Source organism: Poeciliopsis prolifica, unplaced genomic scaffold (assembly GCF_027474105.1).
Source record: "Poeciliopsis prolifica strain line A6 unplaced genomic scaffold, Auburn_PproV2 SCAFFOLD020, whole genome shotgun sequence".
NCBI lineage: Eukaryota > Metazoa > Chordata > Actinopteri > Cyprinodontiformes > Poeciliidae > Poeciliopsis > Poeciliopsis prolifica.
This window is the reverse complement of record NW_026562395.1, coordinates 8,129,145-8,153,586: the sequence shown is the minus strand read 5'-3', so window position 1 is coordinate 8,153,586 and position 24,442 is coordinate 8,129,145. Positions and strand designations below refer to the sequence as shown.

The 24,442-nt window shown below is 40.7% G+C and overlaps 1 protein-coding gene across 1 annotated transcript in view; it reads left to right on the top strand.

Moving 5' to 3' along the window:
• The first annotated feature begins 4,737 nt into the window (after positions 1 to 4,737).
• Positions 4,738 to 24,442, top strand: part of rev3l (REV3 like, DNA directed polymerase zeta catalytic subunit) — a 59,418-nt gene continuing 39,713 nt past the window's right edge. The window contains exons 1-3 of the mRNA XM_055044520.1: positions 4,738 to 5,516; positions 22,582 to 22,771; positions 22,855 to 22,929. Coding sequence (XP_054900495.1) covers positions 5,378 to 5,516; positions 22,582 to 22,771; positions 22,855 to 22,929 — 404 coding nt within the window. The 5' untranslated portion in view covers positions 4,738 to 5,377. The remainder of the gene's footprint in view (positions 5,517 to 22,581; positions 22,772 to 22,854; positions 22,930 to 24,442) is intronic.

Genomic DNA, 24,442 nt, shown 5'->3' with positions numbered 1-24,442 from the left:
GGGTGTGTGGATGGACATGCGTATTTCTGTGTGTGTTATCAGTACCAGGTGTGTTTTAATGTAAGCACAAATGCAGCCAAAACCAATAAATCCAGCCTTTGTTATTGTGTTGCTGGGCTCTCTCCACACAGCCTTATCAGACGCAGTCATTTTCCCCATTTTTGAACTGGACTTTGCTTCCATCTTTTCCCACAGTCTTGCATATCACAACTCACATATCTTTGTTTTTTTTTATTTTATTGAACTCAGTTTGATTGGATGGAAAGCATTTATTTTCAATTTGATTTAGATCCTGATCCTTAGACTGCACCATTCTGGCAGATGAATCTGCAGTGATGTGAATCATTTCTGGAAGGTAAACTTTCTCTCAATTTTTTGTGCTGTCAAATAGGTTTTCTAGAAGGGTTTTCCTTCATTTGTCTACATCTATTCGTTCATCAGCTATTGCTAACATCCCTGATCCTGCTGCAGGAAAGTATTCCCAAACCATCACATGATGGTGACTCCTCCACCATCATGTTTCTCTGTGGGAATATATATATATATATATATATATATATATATATATATATATATATATATATATATATATATATATATATATATATATATATATATATATATATGTGTGTATATATATATATATATATATATATATATATATAAATTCCCTTCTCACCCACCGCGGGTGGTTCTTATCCTCTGAGCTCGGGTCCTCTACCAGAGGCCTGGGAGCTTGAGGGTCCTGCAGTATCTTGGCTGTGCCAAGGACTGCACATTTCTGGACTGAGATGTCTGATGTTGTTCCTGGGATCTGTTGTAGCCACTGCTCCAGTTTGGGGGTTACTGCCCCGAGGGCCCCGATGACCACAGGCACCACTGTGGTCTTCACCTTCCAGGCCCTCTCCAGTTCCTCCCTGAGGCCCTGGTATTTCTCCAGTTTCTCGTGCTCCTTTTTCCTGATGTTGCAATCACTTGGTATTGCTACATCTACCACAACGGCTTTCCTCTGATGTTTATCCACTACGACAATGTCTGGTTGGTTCGCCATTACCATTCTGTCTGTCTGGATCTGGAAGTCCCACAGGATCTTAGCTCTGGCGTTCTCCACCACCTTTGGGGGTGTTTCCCACTTTGATCTCGGGTTTCCAGTCCATATTCTGCACAGATGTTTCTGTACACTATGCCTGCCACTTGGTTGTGTCGCTCCATGTACGCTTTCCCTGCCAGTATCTTGCACCCTGCTGTGATGTGCTGGACTGTCTCAGGGGCCTCCTTGCACAACCTACACCTTGGGTCTTGTCTGGTGTGGTAGATCTGGGCCTCTATTGCTCTGGTGTTTAGGGCCTGTTCCTGGGCGGCCAGGATGAGGGCCTCTGTGCTGTCCTTGAGTCCAGCTTTTTCCAGCCATTGGTAGGATTTACTGATATCAGCCACTTGGGTTATTTGCTGGTGGTACATCCCATGTAGGGGCTTGTCCTCCCATGATGGTATCTCTGGCACCTCAATCTCTGTTCCCTGTTGTCTGAGACATTCACTGAGCACATTGTCTGTTGAGGCTTTGTCCCTGATGTATTTATGAATCTTAGTTGTTTCGTCCTGGACAGTGGTTCTCACACTCACTAGTCCTCTGCCTCCTTCCTTGCGGCTCGTGTACAGTCTCAGGGTGCTGGATTTGGGATGGAACACTCCATGCATGGTTAGTAGCTTTCTAGTCTTAATATCTGTGGCTTTTATCTCCTCCTTTGGCCAGCTAATTATTCCAGCAGGGTATCTGATTACTGGCAGGGCATAGCTGTTTATCGCACGGATTTGTTCTTGCCATTGAGCTGGCTTCTCAGGACTTGCCTTATTCGTTGGAGGTATTTAGCTGTGGCTCCTTTCCTTGTGGCCTCATCGAGGTTACCATTTGCTTGTGGTATACCTAGGTACTTGTAACTGTCCTCTATGTCTGCTATTGTTCCTTGTGGGAGTGAGACTCCTTCTTTGCGGATCACCTTCCCCCTCTTTGTGATCAGCCGACCACACTTCTCTAGTCCGAATGACATCCCAATGTCAGTGCTGTAGATCCTGGTGGTGTGGATCAGTGAGTCGATGTCTCGCTCACTCTTGGCATACAGCTTGATGTCATCCATGTAGAGGAGGTGACTGATGTTGGCCCCATTTTTGAGTCGGTATCCGTAGCCAGTCTTGTTGATAATTTGGCTGAGGGGGTTCAGGCCTATGCAGAACAGTAGCGGGGACAGAGCATCTCCTTGGTATATGCCACATTTGATGGACACTTGTGCAAGTGGTTTGCAGTTGGCTTCAAGGGGGGTTTCCACAGCTTCATCGAGTTTGCAATGAAGGCTCTCAGAATCCTGTTGATGTTATACATCTCTAGGCATTCAATGATCCAAGTATGCGGCATTGAGTCATAGGCTTTCTTGTAATCGATCCAAGCCATATATATATATATATATATATATTACAATATATATATATATATATAGTAAAACTTGTTGAAATCTAGCACTCCTGCCTTGCATAGAGAAGGTCCTGGATTTGAATCCCGGCCCCGGGTCTTTCTGCATTGGACTTTGCATGTTCTCTCTGTGCATGCGTGGGCTCTCTCCGGGTACTCCTGTGTATTATACAAGCTACTTCTCAGTGTGATGCTGGTAAAACATTGTTAAAGGGTTAATAGAAAAGCCGTGATGACGTCCTGAAGGCGGAGTTTCAGAAAGAGCTGGAGTTTTTAAACAGACAGAGGCCCAATTTCAATGCATTAAATTGCAAAGTAAAAAAAAAACTTTTTTACTTTTTTACACAATCAAATAACATAGTTATTTGATTGTGCTGTAAAAAGGCACTGTGTGCTTGGAAAATGCTTAACACTGCCCCTTTAAGCAATAGAACAAAAGACTGTAACAAAAGATGAGAATTCACAAAGTTTGATTATAGCCTCAAAGTTATCCAGACTATCTGTCCTATTCTCATTTCTGGATCAGGTACCAGATGAGTAAATTGGCAAACTTCCACCCTGTCAGCATATCCACAAGTTTTTATTTCAGGAAAAAACTGTGACAATGAGTCAGAACTTTGCCCCGTTCCATCCTGGATTCATCTCCATCACTGTGACATGCTCTTTAAATCCAAAGGCTTATCTGAACAGAAAATGGCTCCTCTCCCTCTGGGACCATCCATGCTGAAATCTTCTCTGTGTACTATGAGGCACTTTAGATAAAAGCTCACACCAAACACTGCATTAACTGTTGCATGTATCATAATTTTTAGATTAGTTTGATGATAAATTTGTCCCTCAGATGCGCTCTCAGCCTTCAGGCTGGCTGTCGGCAAACCTGAGCAGATGCTTGCTGATTGGCTCATTAGGAGAGCCAGGCTCTCACTCAAGGTCAGCCTACTCTCTGGCAGGTTAAGATTCCCTTTCCATCAATGTGAAGATGCTGATGAGGCATTTTTCATCGCCGTAAAGTCGTTAAACGTGATGTCCCCGGGATGAACCAGCTGTTGGGAGAGGCAGTCGGCTCCTCTAGTGGAGAGGGGAGAGAGTCGTGAGGCTAACCCACCCCGCTTTGCTTCCTGCCTCTTCCAGGCTGCTGCATTAGACTGAGTGGGATTCTGAAGAGGCAGAGAGGCAGCTGCGCCAGGGAAGCCGCCTCTAGAGCCACCCAGGATTGATCATGTAAATCACAAGACTGAAAACATAGGTTGGATGACCAGAAATGTTCATTCTGACCAAAGTCTAAAACAGTGCCATTACATTAACATTCTCTCAATGTATGGAGCTTTGTAAATGTATATTGATTCATTTTGCCCTAATTTTATATGATGGACCAAATTACAGCAGTGTCCAAATTGGATGCAACAGGAAAAGAGTATGTGGTTTTGTTTAGTTTTTAATAAAAATCTAAAAAGTGTGATTAGCATCGGGACTACTCTTTTCCCCTGATAAGCCCTAATTAACATCCAGTGTAGTGCATCTTTGTGAAATTGCATAACTTTAAACTTTGATTATGTCACTGAGCACTGAAATTAGACAACAGTGGAACTGTAGGTGCAAGCAAAAACACTAACATTGCACATCATCCTTTTCTCGAGCAGGAACATTGAAGCTGATCAGATTGGATGAAACTAAAACTAAAACAAGGAATGAAGATTAGGTAAAATTTGTGTAAATGGGAGGAGCACAAGAGTAGAAGTAAATAAGGTTAAGTATTTAAACAGTCCAGATCAATGGAGAGTGTGGAAAAGAGGTGAAGTGTCTGCAAACAGGGTGGAATGGGTGGAGAAAAGTATCAGGTGTGATTAGAGTTTCATCTTCCTGGGGAACTAAATTCAAAGAAATCCAGTGGTGATAGCTTGGGCATTATTATTATTATTATTATTATTATTATTATTATTATTATTATTATTATTTTACCAAAACCAAATAATTTGAGAAAAATAAACTCTGGTAGCTACAGCTAATCTTACAAAAAAAAAAAACCTTCTAAGGAAGCAGCGCACCTTTAGGATACGTTAACATTATTTTTCAACTTAACTTTGAAATTTTCCGTTGTCAGTACTTCCGTTAGGTCTGTGACATCATTTCCTCACCGAAGGTCCCGCAGAAATAAATTGTACCTCAGTGTTGATAGGGCTTCTATGACAGCTGTGTATATTTGTAAACATGCACTTTTATTAGTAGTTTAACTGAAGACCATAAATAACCAAATGAATGCATTCTTTGTAATTATCTGACTGTGACGCCTGTGTTTGCTTTGTTTTGAAACGAACATCGGAAGTACGGTATCATTGTGTCCAACTTCATCATCTGTTAGTTAACCTCCTGTCTGTAGCCTATTATGGAAGAAGGGGGAGCAGAAGCCGGGGGCTGTCTGATTGAGAAGGACTGGCTGGGATTAGCTCTCTGAGACGTGATTTGGAAAGATAACGCTGCATACCGGAAGCCTGCGAAACGTCTTCCTCGGCTTTAAACAATAACATCGCCGAGAGCTAAAATCACGAGTTAGCACCAAGTCCAGCATGGATCCAGCAGCTGGAGAGAACCGGGCAGCGGCGCCAGAAGCAGCGGCAGCCCTCCGCCGTCGAGGTTAGGTTTCGCGGCAGCAGTCGAACCTTTTACGGCGGTGACAGTCTAGGCGCGCGGAAGACACGGGAATCTTTGTTGCTGTTTTTTTTCTTCTTCGTGGGACACAGCTGGGCTTTCTCATCGCTCTGTTACCTTTTTTTATTTTTTTTTACCACGGTGACAGCCCTCTATTTGGCTGGCTTGGAGTAGCCAATAAGGTCCTTGAATCTTATGGACTCCCTACAATAGTTTTTTTTAGCTTTTCTTTTTTCTCTACCGCTCTTTTTGACGGTCGCGGTAGTCATGTTTGCAGTGCGCATAGTCACCGCAGACTACTATCTCACAAGTCCCATTAAAGGCCTGGACGTGTGTTACTCTGAATTCAGGGAGAATGAGGTGAAGAAGGTACCGGTGGTGCGGATATTTGGAGCAACGCCAGCAGGTTCGTCACTCATTTTTCTTCCTTTGAAAAAGACAAAACAAAAAAGCAAAACAACCGCACTTGTGCAGACTTTAAGCGCGCACGCGCGTGGAACGTGCTTGTTGCTGCTGTTTGGTCTCGCGTGCACAAATCCGGCGTTAATGGAAACCTAGCGGGTCGGGTGTTGTATGCAAAACGGCAGGAAGGTGTAGTTTGGGTGTTGACACGTTGTGGCGACGCGACGTGAGCCGCTGTTGCTGCCGCCAGCAGCAGCAGCAGCAGTGGGAGTCCTCCGCTCCCTCCGCCCCTCCGCGCTGCTTTGTTTTCTCCCCCTGCTCCATCACGGTGTGCTGGTGGTGGACATGTTTCTGCTGGTAGCAGTGGCACACATATGTGCTGCCCAGGAGCAACTTGCAACCTTAGCGTTGTAGTCCCTTTTATTATGCTTACAGCAACCTGTGGAGCGCGGACAGCGTGCTGCCACATTGTCTAGTCAGTTGGAATACGGTGCTCTTAAAACAAACAGAAAAACGACAAGGAGTTCAGGGATATAAAAGGATACACGAGTGGACTGGATCAGCATCCAGATGTGAAGAGCAGAGCTGTTAAAGCAGGGATTGTCCTCCTGATCACATAAAAGGAGAGTCCTTTGTGTGAGAACATCTTGTTTTTTATTTTATGCCTTAATTATTCCCATTAATAGAAATGTCAAAGATAATAAAAAAAGACTTATCTGAATGTGATTTAGACATTTCCCTCTGTTTGACACACTATTTTTACTGTATTAAATGCGTTTTTAAGATACCCACTTTAGGCACATTAAGACCCCCCTTGTTTTTCCCCCACACACAGAGACTGCAAAACAGTATCATTTCCCTTCTTAATAGCCCAGAATTAATCAGCTTTGCCAAATTAACTTGTTTTCTTTTCTCCCTATTTTTTTCCCCAACAGATCAAAATGCAATCATGTTGCCTTAACTGTATTTTCAGTTGTTAGTTCCCCCACTTAGAAAAAGAAAGTTACCCCCCCCCCCTCCTTTCCCTTCCCCAATCAGCCAACCCCCGCTACATTGCAACCTCCCTTAAGGATTTATCTCCATTGAGGATTAAAGGATTTAGGATGGAGTGGGTTAGAGTGTCGGTTCTAATTTGGGCCTGTTTGCATCTACTTGTGTACGGTTGTGTTAAAACGAGGATTTCCTCTTATCAAAACAGAATGTAGCTAATCTAGTACAAAACATCAGTCCCAATTATGAGCAGTGTTCCATTGGAGTGAATATTATCTGGCTGGAAATTATGTTTGGGTTAAAAGGACAACCAGAGAAAATACAGCAGATTCCACTCAGTAACATCTGGTCATTCATTTCTTCTAAGCAGATGACAGTATCTTGTGTGACACAACACAACAGTCAATTCTTAAAACCTTTGTTCTCTTGGTTCTAACCTTCCTTTGTAGGGAACATTTATCTTGGATGCTCTCTGTGACTGGTTCCCTCCGTATTCTCACAGTTTCATCCTCCTCCGGCTCAGTTTAGGTTCATTTTATGACTCTATTCCGAGAAAAAAATCCCATTACCATCTGGAACATATTGCAGCAGACGGGGATCTTTCTTGGGTTTTTTTCCCCAAAAATTCTTTCCTCATTGAAAATCGGACCACACCCTTCCAGGACCATTCACTTTCTATGCTTTTCTTTTGTCCTTGTGTTGAGTTTAGTTGACCAGTGAGCAGTTTAGGTAGTTGTGTGCCAGCTAATCCCTGTTTTTAGCCACCATGTGGCTCTGGCTGGATCCCCAGGCCTCATGTTCCCTGTCCTTCCCTGACCTAAGCAGTGAACACTCCCATCCATCTCATGTGTAATTTGATGCCACACTTCCTGCTCCCACCCTCTTTCCCCTTGCTGGAAGTATTCAGTAGCGGTCCTGCTGGTGTGGTAGACTGTTGCATACAAGAGCATTCCTGGAGAGAGGAGGTACAGAAAATCTGTTGTGAAAGTTTTCTTCCTGATAAGTTTGTTTCTAGTTTCACAAGCAGCAAAGTTCAGTACTAAAACTACATTCACACTGCAACCTGAAGTTATTTTTTATTTTGTTTTTTTGCCCTTATGCGACCCATATCTGATCTTGTCATGACTCTGAAAAACACAGATCAGATTTTTACAAATGTGACTCAGACCTCTTGGATATGCTTTTCTAAATCTGATAAGCATCTTATCTTTTCAAATGTGACCTGTGTGTATGGCCAGGTCATTGATATTTGTCAAGTGTTACTGTTCTGTGTCCTGATATGTTGAAGTTGATAGAACAACAACCATGGCGGACAATAGAGCCAGGGATATAAAAGGATACACGAGTGGACTGGATCAGTCCACAGATATCCCTTAATTTTGGGAAATCTGCGATTGGCTGATACTTACATGTGAAGCCGATCTTATCCACCGATCCTATCTATCTCAGCAAAAGTCTAAAAATCAACCACTGTCCTCTTTTGCTGCCCCGAGAATCTGACACAGGTTTGGCTGATTGGCCAGCCCACCAGGTCATGTCTGCACATTTGCAGTAAACAATACTCACCCCACTATTGCTGGCTCAGCAACTTTTTTTTTCTATATTTAAAAACATTTCAGTAAAAAAATAAAGCATCAACCAAAATCAAAATCTGCAGGTCAGGCTTTATGAAGATTGGTAACCAGTGGATAGCGAAAAAACTGCAATAATAATAATAATTAATTATTAATAATGAACAATTTGAACAACAACTTTAAAATCCAAATATACGCTACACCACTAGCATTCATGTTTACGTCCTCAAACACTGAACTACACTACGTGTGCTGTTACTAAGTCCTGCACATGTAGAACACTTTTAGTACATTTGCAGTTCACACAGGAGATCACATGAAAGTTGCATTGGAAATGGGAACGACCACCCAAAACAAAACAAGAAAAGAAAAAGCAAATTTCACCAAAAAATCACAATTGAACATTAAGGCCTGCTGTGTTAATGTATCCTAAGAGCTGATGATGAAGTGTCTGCAATCTTTTGAGGGTTGCCAGAATCAATTTTTCACAGTTGGTGATAGCCGGCTCAGCCCAGATGTTGCTGATAGGTTCTGGGTCTTGAGGCGGAGAGGCTTGCTGGTTTGGAGCTTTACTTGTACATCTAAATGTTTATTAAGTTTGCATAAACAGAGAGAAGGAAACTGCATGACCAGCCGACCAGAATAGGAGGCCAACCAGGGACGGATTTGGCTCCCTCTCCATAGTCATCCTTCAGTGATGCAAGGGTTGGCCAGAGGATGGGCAAAGTTTTATTAGATGTTCCATAACCAAAAATATTCTGTTTCTGTAACCCGGTACCTAAAGTTGCAGTCTCAAGCCAAGCTTCTATCTTCTTTGCTTCTAACTCAGCTCCTCCAGAGCGAGAGCTGCAATTAGCAAACACCTACTAGAACTTAGCATCTGCTGAGCTAATCATATATGAAGCTTCTCAGTTGTAAATGGTATCATAGAAAAGCACTGTTGTGAGAGTGTGCCAAAGGCATCAGGACGTTTTCTTTAGACTAGATTCTTGAAGTTTTTGTGATTGATCTATTTATACAAAAAATGGCTAAGTTTGAATCTTATCTGCATTTTTACACCCAAGATTAATTTTGTTGTGATTGTGGCCTGGAAGTACTTATACTTAGAACTTTAACTGGGCAGCTAAAGGTCTAAATTATTATTTCTTTTAATCAGTTGATCATTGACCAAATCTTCTCATGCTGAAAATTAACCTACTCCACTCACCGGCTGATCCAGTGGTGTGCTTTTTTTTTTCTCCTTGCTTCCCGTTTACTTTGGTTAATTTCTAACTCTGTTCTAATTTCTGCATGTGTTGCCTGTATTTAGTTTACAACTACTACAAACATAGATTTGGGAACCTTTCTGTTTTTCAGTCACCAGACATCCAGATGATTTGTGGTGTGCAGTATCTGGTTTCAGAGAGGCTTGTCCAGACACCATCAGGGCCGCCGCAACCGAGAGCTTTAATAGGTAAACAGGCACTGAAGTCCTCCCTCCCTCTGCTTTTCACTAGTCTGTGTAAATCACAACTAAATTTGGGAGGTAGAGGCTGTGGTACCACAGCCTGGATGACTGACAGAAACCAGGAAACACCTTTAACTTTAAGCTGTCACTGAACTGGATTATCTAATTCTACAATACCATGAATCACATTTGGTGATTTTTAAAAAAAAATTTTTTAAATAAGATGTTTTAGACCTACAGGTTTGTGACACAAAGTTTCCAGCTAATGAATTTAATGGCTGTCATATCAGATTCATTATACTGGGATTAGAGTCTGAAAGAACAGCCACTACTGCTGAAGGTCCAGAGAGTTTTCATATTATGCTGTTGAGGCCTGTTGCAATAAATTCATTGCATAATAAATTAAAACAGGCTCAATAATTCCCATTTACATGATTTATTGTTTTTCTCTTTCTACCAAAATTTCTTCCAGTTGTAGTCTTAAATGGTCTTTAGAATTTTTAAAGTTTATTGATCTTTCACAGTGTGTTCTTCCATTATTATGCCATTTCCATTACATTACTTGCTTTTCGTAGTAACGTCAGTGACAATTTATTGCCCAACAAAATGTGTTTTGGCGACAGGCCTCATGCTGCTCATGTCATGTTTCTGTGTTCTTTTCAAACATCCCAAAAGAAACAAAATGTCCTTTTAATTTATCTAATGCTCCTAAAATTAAAAGCGTCTTGGTTAAGCCTTACAAAAGGTCGTGTTTGGATTTGATCTGTGAGATTTATTGATTATAGTTTATGCATTCTCAAAAATCAGAATGTTTTTTTTTTCCTGCATGTAGCCCCACCCACAGAGAGAGAAACAGGTCTCATCGTCACTCACTGTCATGTCTTCCATTAAAACATCTTTCACTGTCAGACCTGGAAAAAAAAAAGCCTACATGAACCTTTAATCCTTTCCACGCTGGGGCTGCTGTACTGCCCACACCACCCCTTCTTTAGTGGGGTTCTTTGTTTATCTGCGCATACAGTGGCTGCCTTGTTGTCCTTGCTGCTGTTTTGGCTCATTAAATCAGATTGATGGTTCTAGAGCTCAGTTCAGCTCCTCTGCAGGTACTTTAATAACCCACAGTGAAGACTACAGGGATGATGCTGCTGCAGTCCTCTCCTCCTCATGGTTTCAGGTGGAACAGTAACATCTGGAGCTTTTTTCTCTCAGCAATATCCAAATTGTAAAATCCTAAGCCTGAATATTTTTTGTCCTTTGTTGTAAAAAAACCTTCTCCATGTATGATCCAGACACAAGGACACACACACAGCAGTTGGATAATCTTGATGAAACCATGATTTGCCTTTAAATCTCATGCTCTCAATCAGGGAACTGCAACTCCAGTCCTCCAGAGCTACCGTCCTGCAACCTCAACACAGCTGAATGTTTCCTCTTACACTGTCACATCTTAATTAAAATTAAAATGTGACAGTGTAATATGAGACAGTTAATCTGAAAAATCCCTGCGGTCCTACAACTGCCTGTCAGAAATAACCAATCAGAGGCAGGAGGAGGATCTTAGTGTTGTCAATCATCCTTCTGTAGACGGTGCTCACATCCTCCTCTTGCTCTCTGCTCAGCTACAGCTTCTTCTTCACACAGGAGCCTGCTCTGTGTGGAACTCCAGGAACTCTTTCCAGGAACAGTAAGTTGTTTCTCTACCATTAGCACAGCTGGACATTCTACACAACTGTGATTGTCTAAGAGCCGTCTCCTGGCTCTAACTGAGTGGTGTATTTCTGCAGATAGCAGTAGGACCACAAGGAGAAGGTAGAAGAGCTCCTATATATGTATTTTTGCCCCCATATCATCTGTCTGATAATATACTGCTAGTACAGAGTGACATGTTTAAGACATGTTTAAGAAATAAAAGCACATCTTGTGAAAGTCATTTTAATTATTAAAAGCAACAATCGCAGTGTTTTACCCAGAATACAAATGCACATTTACATTTCCAATTAATCACGTAAGCAAATTACAGCATCTTTCATTTGGATACTTCAGGTACTGCCGGTTATAATGTTGCTGAAAGGTGAGCTGGACTTCATTTATCGCCATGGTCAGCAAGTAGGCCTTTTGGGAGCAGATAACGGTGTGTGTGTCCTTTGATTTAATTTCAGGAACACACCAGCATTTAATATGGAAGTGCTGGTTAATAACGAGGTCACTGTGAAGCAGGTTTTTACTAAAGCTGTCCATTCTTCCGTTGTTTATCAGTCGTCTAAAGAGAGAGGCCCATGTTGGCGCGTGGTGTCGGGTCATGTCAGGTCCCTGGCTCGTCTCCTGCATCATCAAGAAAAAAAAAAGAAGAGGAGGGCAGCTTTGGAAGCCAAAAAGAAAACTCCCCACTCAGTGGTCCCATAGGGCTATTGTTAGAGCTGCAGGGGTTAGCAGCAGAATAAGACCTTGTTGAAAGTGAATGAGTGGGATAGGGGTCCAAGAAAATCCGGAATCAGAGCAGAGGTGGGTTAGAACTGTGACGCTCTGCCGTCTTCCAGTGAGGACTGGATGTGATGCATGCTTGTGCGCAAACACCCCGACAATGCAGATTAATGCTTGTGGTGCAAACATATTTGTGGGAGTAAACTACGTTCAGAGAGTTTCTGTGAAGATGGTCGATAAAGAGCCTGCTCTTTTGTTTGCTTCTGTGAGGAGTTCTTGGAGGATGTTCATTTGATATGGAGTGCAATCGAACAAATATGCTTTGTTCTTTACAGCAGCAGTCTGCATGCATTTCAGCTGCAGGGTGTATTTGTGAAAGTCAATGAACTCTTTTACCTCCTCACAGTTCAGCGTTGCTGTAACCACGAGCCTTTACCCAGTAGGCTCCACACTGCCTGAGTCCTTATGATCAATTCTTAATTCCATAGCAGTGTCGTTTAATCTGAGGAAAGGGAGCAGAGAGAAGAGAAGGAGAAAGTTTCTGGCAAAAAAAAAGAGAAACACAAATGGAGTGTTTATCTCTCTGTGCCCTTAAAAACTGTAATTGGCATTTTCAGCTTGAAATCTGCATGTGTGAAAAGCTTTCAGGGACAATCTTCTTTCCAAAGAGGTGATGAAACCCCTGCACTGTTACTTTCATGTGTTAACTTCTTTATAACCCCAGAGGCTATCGCACACAAAATGTCGATCTTCTTCATTGCCTCAAAATGAAACCCTTATTTCTTAACAGTTTTACGTGACCATTTGTTTTGTAAACCGTAATCTGTTAACGATGCAGAGAGTGGGAATGGCAGAAGCCAAGAAGAAGAAAGCAAAAGGGGAGGAAAATGGAGGGGAGGGTGCTGTTGAAGAGAGCAGGCATACGTGTGAGCATTGCTCCACCAATGCACCAGCAGAGCTGCCGTTCCGTTCCCACTCCTCATGATGTGTGCCGGAGAGCGAGACGCGCTGTGAATATCAAATTTGGAGAAGCAGAGAAAAGGAGGGCAGGCAGTGCTCAGAAATCTCCGTTGTGTAGTGAAAACCCACAGCGGTCCTCTGATCGATGCATTAATGAGTCGGTCTGTAGATGCAGGCAAACTGTCACACACTAACACACACGTAAATACTGTCATCCAGCAGATTGGGTTTTATTAAGCTTAAAAATCTCTTCTAGAACTTTGGAACCTTAGAACGTGTGCATGTTTTATGACCAGGGTATGAATGAAAATCTCTGGATGTTATCAGAGTAGCTGCAGCCAGCTGAAGGATTCCCTCTGTCCTGTTCAGGCAGCCTCTCTGTCTGCTGATCCCCGATGTCCTGGTAAAGGTAAAGAAGGTAGGCCGAGCTGCAGAAATCTCGGGTTACGGTAGGATTTTCTCTGGAATCTCACTAAAACGACTTTAAATTTTAGATTTAGTGTGACTTAAAATGTTTAATAGTTGTGAAACCTGTCTTTCAAACTTTACATCAAACCCTGAACCCTTCATATGTTTTTTCCAACCTTTTAATTTTTTATTTCCTTTTACTGAATATCATCAGCTTTTTTAATCTTTTGCTGCAGTCCATGTTGCGTAGAGGGGAAGGAGTGTTTTCAACTGGAGCTCCTTTGCCCTTTGTTCTCACCTCATGCACCCCCGCCTCTAACCCTCCAGGCCTTTCTTGCTGGCCTCCTGTGAACTCTGAGCTCCCCACTGAATGCCTTTAAACCACTGTGGGCAGTCCCTACCCTTCTCCTCCACTCATTCTGTGGCCCCACACTCACATTCCTTAACATCAGGTGGTCACAGTCATTATTTGGGACAAATTGGAAGTGGATCTAAGAGAACTGGCAAAAGCCACTTTTGATGGTGTGTGGAGCGTGTTCTGACCAGAATGACACATGGGTTAAAACATCAAATATCATTTAAAACTCGCTGGAAGAAACAAAAATATGTAAAGTAGATTGCAATTTAATCCAATAGATTTAGAAAATGTTAAAAGATAAGAGCAACTGTTGCATACGGTCAGTCCAGATAAATATGTGGTGATTGTGTTCAGTGTGTCTGTTGGTGAGTGCACTCTGTGCCCCGTCTTGCTGCTGCCTTCAGGCTGTGCTTGACCTACATGTCCCATGCTGATGGATCCTACTATTGATATGTGCAGTGCTGGTCCCAGAAAGACCTACTAAAGTTGTCCATTCTTCTTCCACTCATTCCGTCTTTGCCTCTCTAATGACAAGCTTTCTTAAGCACATGGTTTGAAAATAAAGTTTGCTCATTAACACTGTTCTGTCAAACTTTCATCTGCTTATTATGCTCCTACTGTAAAGACTGCTCTTTCCTATCAGTGCCAATCTGTTCTGATTGGTCCAGGCTCTTGCTTTCTCACTTTATTTCAGCTGTTATTATGATAAATGTTTTTTTTTTTTGCTGTATCTCCATATATCTGATGACAACTCGTTTTCATCAGACGCCAGAAATATTTCTTTCCTTTATCATAATGCAACTGGGAAGTGGCCATGATGAGCCATCTCAGTCTATTATTAATATATTTGCCCCAAGTATATGCATAAATCAGACTGGGCCAAGGTATAGAGGAGCTGTGTAGAGTTCTTCTACCAGCAGGGGGCCCGCAACTTCCATTATGCACACTTTAAAAACTTCAGCTTTGTTGTAGTGCTTATGAAGAATGAGCATGGATTTAAATATGTTTGTTTATGAACCACAAATTAAATACATTTAGTAAGTTTATATTTATTTGTGATTTAAAAAAAAGTATGTTAACATAATGTTAACGTGAATGAAAAGTTTAATTCACTCATGAAACTTTTCCCACTTTATTAAGTGGAAAAGCTTAACACATTTACTTTGCAAAAGCAAATTCTTCAGTCATCTATAACTTTGCTTGGATATTTAAGCACTGAGCCTTATTTCCTGACTCAAAGTCTGCACTGAAAAACATGACTGAGTCAGTGATATGACCTTGCGGTAAGGTATCACACTGATGGATATTGTGAAACAAATTTTGTGAAGGTAATGGAAAATAACTCTTTGATTAATGCAACACTCAGCTGACTCGCTATTCTTGAAGTTTAGGAATATTGAATATAGAGTTAACTAGAACTGCACAAATTGCAGTTTTCTGGCTGGTCACTGATCTTAAAAAAAAAAAGAAAAAAAACGTTAAATTGGCTACAGAGGGTGGGTCCATCAGTCAGTCCTTTCTCACAGCAAACCTAAAGTGCACAGTAGCGGATTTTCACATCTTTGCAGAACTATGTAAAATTGGTTTCTAATGTATTGGCTGATCACCAAACACTCAAAATCAAGAAAATTGAGACTAATTTGTTGCTGCACCTCTGGATTTAATCTTTGCCCATTTAAAATAGATTTTGGTGGCTCTGTGGTGTGTAATATTAGGCTGATCAGACACCGGGCTGCCTCTGATTGATTCGTACCATATCTGCATTCACACAGCAGGTAAATGCAGCCGGAATCTGATGGTTTTTATGGGTCTTTTTAAAGAGACAGTATTGAGTCACATTGATCTTTTTGAGCTTTCCATCATCATGGTATAGAATTTATTCCCTCATCAAAACCATACCTGGAGTGTTGCCTTGATTCTTTCATGTATGTTTGAGAAATTTAGTTTCCCATGGCAACTATTCAGCTGTACAAAACGGCTGGGTGCACCAACATGCAGCACCTCCTTTTTTGAAGCTTTTCAGTGCTGCAGATACCCAGATTCAGCCTCACAGAGCAGCCCTCTCACAAATGAAGGAACTGGCTAGCTCTTTCAGACTAGCCGGCAGCAATTAGCAAACACATGGTAGAACTGGGCATCTCCTGAGCTCATAGCAGGAGCTAATTCTCAGAGAAAAGCTGGTAAAAATCTTGATAAAAGGTAAATAGAGGATGTGATGACTTTTTCTTTTTAAAGAGACAGACTCAATTTCAAGGCATTAAATTTCAAAGTCACATTTCCTTTAAGTAATATATATGGAATTGTTATAACAACTGAAGGTAACATGGTTGGGCTATAAAATGCCACCGTATGTGGAAAACACATATTACTGCCCCTTTTAAAAATCTTTTTCCCAGATTCCACCGATATCTGACTTTTTTCATTGCTGACTGAACGGCACAATTCTATGATCTACAGATATACAGACCGCTGCCTTCATCTGCAGCCACACTCCTCAGCCAGTAGAAACAAAGTCACAGCTGACCAGCATCATACTGCAGCCAGGATCTGTTTCTTTGCCCATATTTCTGAAGACTCAGGATATTCTGCAAAACGACGATGAGCGTCGGGTGCCTTCCAAGTCACCGTCTGGTCAGCTTGACCTTTCTGCTCAGAGAAAAGGCTCTGCAGCGTTCTGTCTGCGTCCTTGGCCATGGAGGTGTCTAGGAGAGCTGGCAACGAGGTGTGGACATCTTTACTTTTTCAAGCTCATCATGTAAACGAGAGACATGGTGATTACACAATGCTTAAGGGAAGCTGCTTCACACACAATGAAAAGGGGCCGCTTGTCTTAGCTTCTAATATTACCAATTTAATTCGTCTTTAAACGGTCTTTGTACATTTCTCCTACTCTGCATTTGCTGTTTTTAATAATTGTAGTATTATTTTTCTTCTGACTTTTTCTACTTTACACTTGGTGGAAATCTGAATGCTCAACTTTGACTAACTGCTGTTGCATCTCGTATTTCCACTTTGCCACAATGAAGTATTTTTTTTTTATTTCATTCTGTAAGAACAGTGCTTATTGCTGAAACTGTCATTCTTTATTAGCATTCAAATGATCTAATAGTTGTAATAACTTTATAACATGACATGTAATGTGGTGTAGACAGTTGCCTATTGCATTGTGCGTGAAGGGAAACTGTCTCCATCTTATCTGTGTAATCTACTCGTTTGGACGTCCCATATTAACTTTAAAATATTACTCTCCTCATTGCTGCTTCTGTTGCTTCGGGATTGAATCCATTCCACTTGATTGATGAAATGCTCACAATAAGAAATCTCCGCTCTGGGTTTTCCGGATTACCTATAAGAACTCGATGCACAACGCTAGTTCAGTCCGCTGAAAACATTATAAACTAACTTTAGTCCCAATGATGTCTCAATGTCTATCTTGTGTCATGAGTTGGTAGAACTTTCTGCTTTAAATGTGCTAATGCTGAAGTAACTGCGATAGAGAATTGCAGACGTGTCTTTGTTGAACAGTAGTCCAAAGGAAGTGGAAGTTTATCATTTTCAAAATAACATATTTTTCATAAATAAAATACTCCAGCTGCACAGGAGAGTGATGAAACCTGCATGATTATAGGAACTACATCTCCTTCCAGTGCATCTAAGAACACCTCTAAAGCACATCATGGTGAAAGAAGAACTTCTTAAAGAGACAGAGGTCAATTTCAAGGTATCAAATTGCTAAGTCAGTTTTCTTTTAAGTCATGTTTTCTACAGCATTTTGTAACAACTGAATTTATACTTACTTGGTTGTGCTTTAAAATGAGACTGTATCTGGTATACCGCTTATGTAAAGAAGTGAAATGTCACATATAATATCCTTATATGAAACAGAGCTGGAGTGTGATACCAGCTCTCCTATCAGAGCCAACCTCGCTCCAGACTGACCCAGACTCTGACCAAAGATCAGACAATGCTGCTCTGTGTAATTACACAGCAGCCAGCATAAAGTCCTTATGTGCTGCTCATCTGTATATTTGCTCCCTTTGTCCTCTGCAGTTAATTTGGAGAGCAGATGATGGCAGTGGATCCATTAGAAAGCCTGTGATTTACAGGGTTGTCACCCTCCTCTTTTCTCCCTCTCCTTTCATTGTGCTGTTGATGCTCTCTTCCTCAGCAACACACACAGACACTCTAATGCACAAACACTGATCCATGCTCACTGCCTGGCTGCTCATGCCTGATATTTTTTATCGTGCCTCACCAAGTAAACACTAAAGCCTCACTTCCAGCCTGGTAATCTAGGGCTTCACTCCACAAAGTCTTTGTTTAAATTTATTGGAATGACAGGAACTTATCTGCAAACACCACTGGTATTTAATTCAGGAAAGGCAATTGGGTGGACATGCTGCCACCAGAGCTGCTATGATTTGATAGAAACTATTGATCGGCTGCTGTTGTGATCCAGAATGTCCGTTTCTGTCTGCCATTAACTGGATTCATATATTTACTGGATCACACACAGAAGCCTTCCAGCTTTGCTAATTTCAATCACAGGCTTTGGTGTGTTTTTGTGTATTTGTGTTTTTTCGGTGAAAGCACATTTTCTTCCTTTCGACTCATTACATGCACGTTTGCAACTGTAACTGTTATGTTTTTCTGAGTAAATTATAACATGTCCAAGCTCAGTGGCTGCATCCTTGGAAGAACCAAGGCTACCTGGTCGGTTGGACCGGGTTCTTTATTGACCTCAAAGACTAGAATAAAGTGAAGAGCTGTAAAACTGGATGTCTAGCCTTCAGATTATTCCTGCTCTTACCTCCGTGTATATCTTGTCGCCTAGCAACCGTGAGTGTGCTAAACATAAACTGGTTAAAAATGGAGCTCAAAATCTGGCTGAGTCTCTATTATTTATGTAATCCTTAAATGATTAATTGATTTAAAAAAAAAAAAATATATATATATATATATATATATATATATATATATATATATATATATATATATATATATATATATATAAAATAAACATGCATTCAAATGCAAAAGAAAAAATAACACAACTGCTTTAAGCTTCACCAGATTTTATATATAAATATGGAGTAAGTTAAGACAGTGTAATATGAGACAGGTAATCTGGAAAAAATCAAGCTCCTATGTGTCCATGTGATTCTACTACGATCTGCAGAATTAAACCACCTCTGGAGTAACCAATAAGAGATAAGAGGAGGGTCTAAGCTCTGACAATCACAGTTAAGTAAGTGCAGCTCAAGATCATGAGCTGATTGACAGCACTTAAACTCGCCTCCTGGTTCTGATTGGTTGTTTCTGCCTGGTGACTGCATTTCTGCAGAAAGGATTAGAACTATAGGGAGAAGGCAGAGAAGCTCTACTTCGTTTTTTTGCATATTATTTCATATCATGTCATACTGTCACAACATAGTAAAAGTTTGAAGAAATATGTAAAAAAAAATAGTTATATGGAAGTTACATACTGACTATTAAAATCTGTTTTCCTCCTGCTCTTTCTGCTGTTATTACGAGAAAGAAAGTCTCCCCTTTGGCTTGGATTGCATCTTGGGATTGGGTGGGTTTACAAGGATACACACTGGATCTGTCCTTCAAATCCAGGGAAAAGACGGACACATTTGTGGGCCGCCTTTTGAGCATCCTTCAAATTTAGGCAGACTTCATTGCATTGCTGTGACATTATCCGTCTGAGTGTTGGCACTTGTGCGCTGCTTTACCTGCCATCTGGCTGCTCCTTATGTCTTGTTTTTCTGCATTGAGCCTCGATGTAGCCAAACTCCTTCAAGTGTTTGTTTCTTAAATTCCATATTAAACTCATTGTGTTGATGCATTTTCACGTGCTTCACCTCCGATATAATTTTCAGCCGCAACACGCGAAAATTGTATTTCCACAGGATAGGATTTGTTGCTGCACGCTTGCGCAGTCTGAAGGAAAGAGGAGATGAGCTTCACAAGCAGGATGAAATAATTTTAGTGAATGGCTAAAATGACCATTCACCATTTTAGCCATGCTCTGAATTTTGATGCGTTTTACACCAAAATTATGATCTTACGGAGTTCTCAGATCTTCTATGTAGAAGTTAGGTTACAAAATATGAATAAACAACTCCTGGTTGTTTCATTAATAAGTTGACACTCTAGTTTGATGAGAGCAGGTCGATCAACATCCGGTCAAAGCAGCAGATATTCTTTTCTTTTCAGAAAGATACAACTTTCAGTTCTTTCTGTCTCTACTTCAGCTCATCTGGCTTCTATTACTTCAGTAACATCTTAGGCTTTCTCACGTAAAAATATACACCCACACACCCTCCTAACTACACACACTGCACTCTTATTTTATGCCCCCCATCTTCTGTCCCATGTTTTCCCTTCATTCAGAGATACATTTCTTTTCTCATCTCCATCTTTCACTCATTCTCTGCACTAATACTTCTTCTTCTTCACCTCTTATTTTGCTGCCTGACCAGCTGGGTGGAAAGAATCACTTGTTTATCTCTCCCGCTGTCCATCAAGGACTTTTGCTTTGCTGGTGTCGCCTAGCAACTGCAGCAGAAGCTAGTATTGGCTGCCTGTTCTGTGTGCGCGAGACGGAGAGCAGCTTCTCGTTGACTCAGTGGAGGACAGACAGACGCGTGGCGCGCTCACAGCTCCCTCGACGTTGTGCCGCTGCCAGCCTTTGTGTGACTGGTGGAGTAGCGTAGCAGTGGCAAACCTTGGCGAGGTCCACCTGAGAGACAAATAAATACTCCCTGTCTTCCCTTATTTTGCTGTCAGGCTCTCTGTCAGTGAAAGATTTTTTCAAAAATATGGAAAGATAATGGTTTTGTGCATCAGACATGTCTGCCCCTCTTACCCATCAGAACTATGATAAAATTATTTGGATATGAAGTCTATAATTATATGGCTTAAAAGCGACTGTAGCATTTTTTTAAGCAATATGTGGTGCAAGAAAACCCTTTTTTAGCAGAGCACTGGGCATATAACAATACAGGTGTTATTGTACACCAAGTTTGCTGTGGCTGTATAGATGGTGCGTCCTTCACCACGACGCACCTGAAGGGTGTTTTCACACCTGATAGTTCTGTAGACTCGGTTTGATCAGAGACTAATATAAAAGCATTTGTTCCATTTTCAGTTAGTGAGGTTTGCTTTCACACTGCACTGTCAAGCAAAACAAACCAACTCAAGAACCTGTTCATCCCCTCACCTGTAGGGGCGCTGTACCAATAACCATTGAAGGAAACAACACAAAAAGTTGTGCCCGACGACACTGAGCACAACTTCTTTCTTCACAAAATGTAAGCAAAACATGTTTTAGAGGTGATAGGATTTCTCTTTGGTAAAAGACCACAAGTCATTTCAGACCCTCATATTTTTTGTGGTTGTATTTACCCAGAATAGCCTTCATTAAAGACCACTTTCTTCTTTTGGCGTGGTTTCCAGACTGCTTGGTAACGTTAACTGAAGGCCTAAGTTTTTAAAACCCATAGTCAAGCAAAAACTCATAGAACAATATCTAGCAGGAGTTACAAAGTATATTTTATATTTTATAAATTGACTCACCCATAAACACTTTTTTATGTGGTCTTACTTTGAACCTCGCTTTATAGTTTATTTCCAAATCAGAAGCTTCATTTACTTGAACTCTTAATAAAAAGAAAAATGAAGTTCTGATTTAAAAAGTCCCGCTCTGTGTTGCCTCCTCCTGTTCATCTATATCTGTCAGCATTTCCCTGACTCTGGGTAGGGTTGCACTCAGGAGGAAAGGCTCTGGTTGATTTTTTTTTATTTTTTATAATCATATCTTTACTGTTTCCCAAGAAAGTATCCACTACATCACAGTGGGCATTTACATCTCCAAATTAACTTCGACATTTGAAATAAGATGTACAAGTAAACCATTGCCTCACAACAGTAACATCAAAGTGTAACTGCACTTCCCTGAGAGGGATTTTAAAGTGATTACGAAGAGAGAAAGAGTAAACAAAACAAACAAAAAAAAAACCCAAGCAAACAAAAAAACAAACAAAAAACATACAAAAATAAAAATTACCTACGAAGTATAGCTATCGTTGGAGAGTGGATTGGCAAGAACGTCCATCAGGCCAACAGGTCAGGTCTTTAAAGGTAAAATCAGGTCTCTTACATAGTTCACCCATATCTGCCACCAGTGATCGAATTGTTCAGTCCTGTGACTGAGAGAAGGCTCTGGTTGATTTCATGTTCTGCCTTGATGTTCATACTCTACACGCCTGTAGGTAGCAGTTATTTGAGTGAGCCTGGTTGCTTTAGTGTGTAGATTCAGCTCAAAATCCATATTTTCCTGGGTCTTTCTTGTCTTTCATCAGTTTCCACTACACTTTGACTCTAGCATCTCTGCCATTAAAAATACTCACAAAGTGTAGGGACGCAGGACACTGGTAGTCCTTCCAACATACTAACTTGAAGAAAGAGTTAACACATACAGAATTTAAAAAATAATATTTGGCCAAATATTGCATCAAGTGGTCCTATAAGATTGAGATGTTACAGGCATGTAACATCTGCCTGTAACATCTCATAACAATGACAACTGTTACTTATAGGAAACATTTTCATTTAAACTGGTTAAAAAATGTGCTGTCTTGGGGCATGCTGACGTCGTGGGTTCGACTGGCTGATAAACTGCATTCATTTCCAGTTTTGATATTATGAATGTTTGCTGCCTTTATTCACAAAGTTTTTCAGCCACAACCGATCACATGGGAAACGTTTAGAATATGAGGTGAATGTTTGGTAATGCTGATTTAGTCCTGTCAATGTGTCACCTGTTCCGTTGTTGGACCATAGAACACAGAAAACAGAATGAATGAAAACCAAAGCCTTACATCTTGTTTCTGTTGTAATATAGGTCAGAAGACGTGCCTCCACCTCCACGGTGTGTTCCCATACATCTATGTGCCATATGATGGCTGCAGACAGCAGCCGAAGCGCCACATGCGACAAGTGGCTTTCAGCATCGACAGGGCTCTCAACGTTGCCATGGGAAACCCCGCCGCCAGCACCCAGCACGTCTTCAAGGTGGTGCTGGTCTCTGGCATGTAGGTGTCTCCCAACAGCTGGGTTTGACCATTGACAATAAACACAAATACCGCACTAATCTGTTTGTTTTATTTTCTTTTAGGCCTTTCTATGGTTATCATGCCAAGGAGAAACACTTTATGAAGATCTACTTGTACAATCCTCAGATAGTGAAAAGGTAAAAATGCTCGTTAAAACGTGAAAGGGTTAATAGAGGAGCCATGTTGTGATACAGAAGGCAGAGTTTCAGAAAGAGTAGTAGTTTTTAAAGAGACAGTGGCCCAATTTCAAAACATTAGACTACAAAGACAAATTTCTTCAAAGTTATTAGATATATACAGTATTCTTATAACAACTGAAGATAACATAGTTACTTGATTGTGCTATAAAATAGCTCTATGTGCCTGAAAAATACATAATACTGCCCCTTTAAAGGAATCTTTCAATTTTTTTATCTTCTAACCGAAAGCTGCCCAGTCATGGTCCCAATGTGATTCATTGTACCCTATTTGAGTTATTGTGTGGAAGTTTGGGGCAATACATACAAAACAAACCTGTATCTATATGCAAAACAAAGCAACATATAGTGGTAAACTGGAAACATACAGATCCACTATTAATCAATGATGGAAATAGCTGAGAGGTTAAATTTAACTGATTTATTGATTTATTTCTGACATTTTCTTAATTTATAGAAGGACAAAAGTCTATGGATCTGACTTGAAGCCTAAAGAATCTGCAAGAACAGAGAAATGTTCTCTCTTTGAGCTGCAAGGATAGAATGACATTCTGTTCTTTCATTTCTGACAGCTTCTAAGCAATTTGAGTGGCATCAACTGACTCACGCACTCTTTGGTTACCTAGCAATAACCTCTTGCTAGGCAACAAGGAACCTACACAGCGCTTTCACAGAACCTCATAAAAACAGCAGCATGGTGTAAAATCTGTTGATAAAACAGGAAAAGTCACACCACCAGTTCGGCAGTATTTCAGATATTTAAAACAAAAGACTAATCAATAATTATCTTTATTGACTGATGCTTATATTCCAACCATTTTTCAACCATATGTCCAGCGATTGGATAAATTCTCATTCAGATATACCCTCATTTCTGAATTCCACTGTGTTTTCCTCTGGATTTGACCTCCCACCTATAGATCAGTGCTGATCTATAGGTGGGTAAAGTGGGTGATTCTGATATGTGGTTGATCGATTGGTACATCTCTGATTCATGCTTAATGCCAGATATATGCAAGAATAGTTTTGACATATTTTTTAAATGTTCGCTGGAGACTTAAAAAGAGCAAAACACATAATTATTTAATTATCGATAACAGACCAGGACAGAAAACAAGCAGACGTATAATCTTTGCCTTTGCCTTCAAGTTAAATTAGTCATTCATGGACTTAATTGGACAGACATAAATATGTTTTGGCAGTTCATCATTGTCGCAATTAACTCTTGGTAAATGCTCACTCTGGCTTACATTAGGATGTCTGTGAAGCTCTGATAAATATGGTATTTAATAAACCAGCATCAAAATGCGCTCCAAGACGCAAGCAACCAGTTCAGAAACTCATGTATCATCTCTATTTGGTTTCATATTGAATTTGTGTTCAAATATATTTAGATCAGACTGCTTTGATTTTCTTCTTTATTTTTAATTCTTATGGCAGAGAAAACATGTCC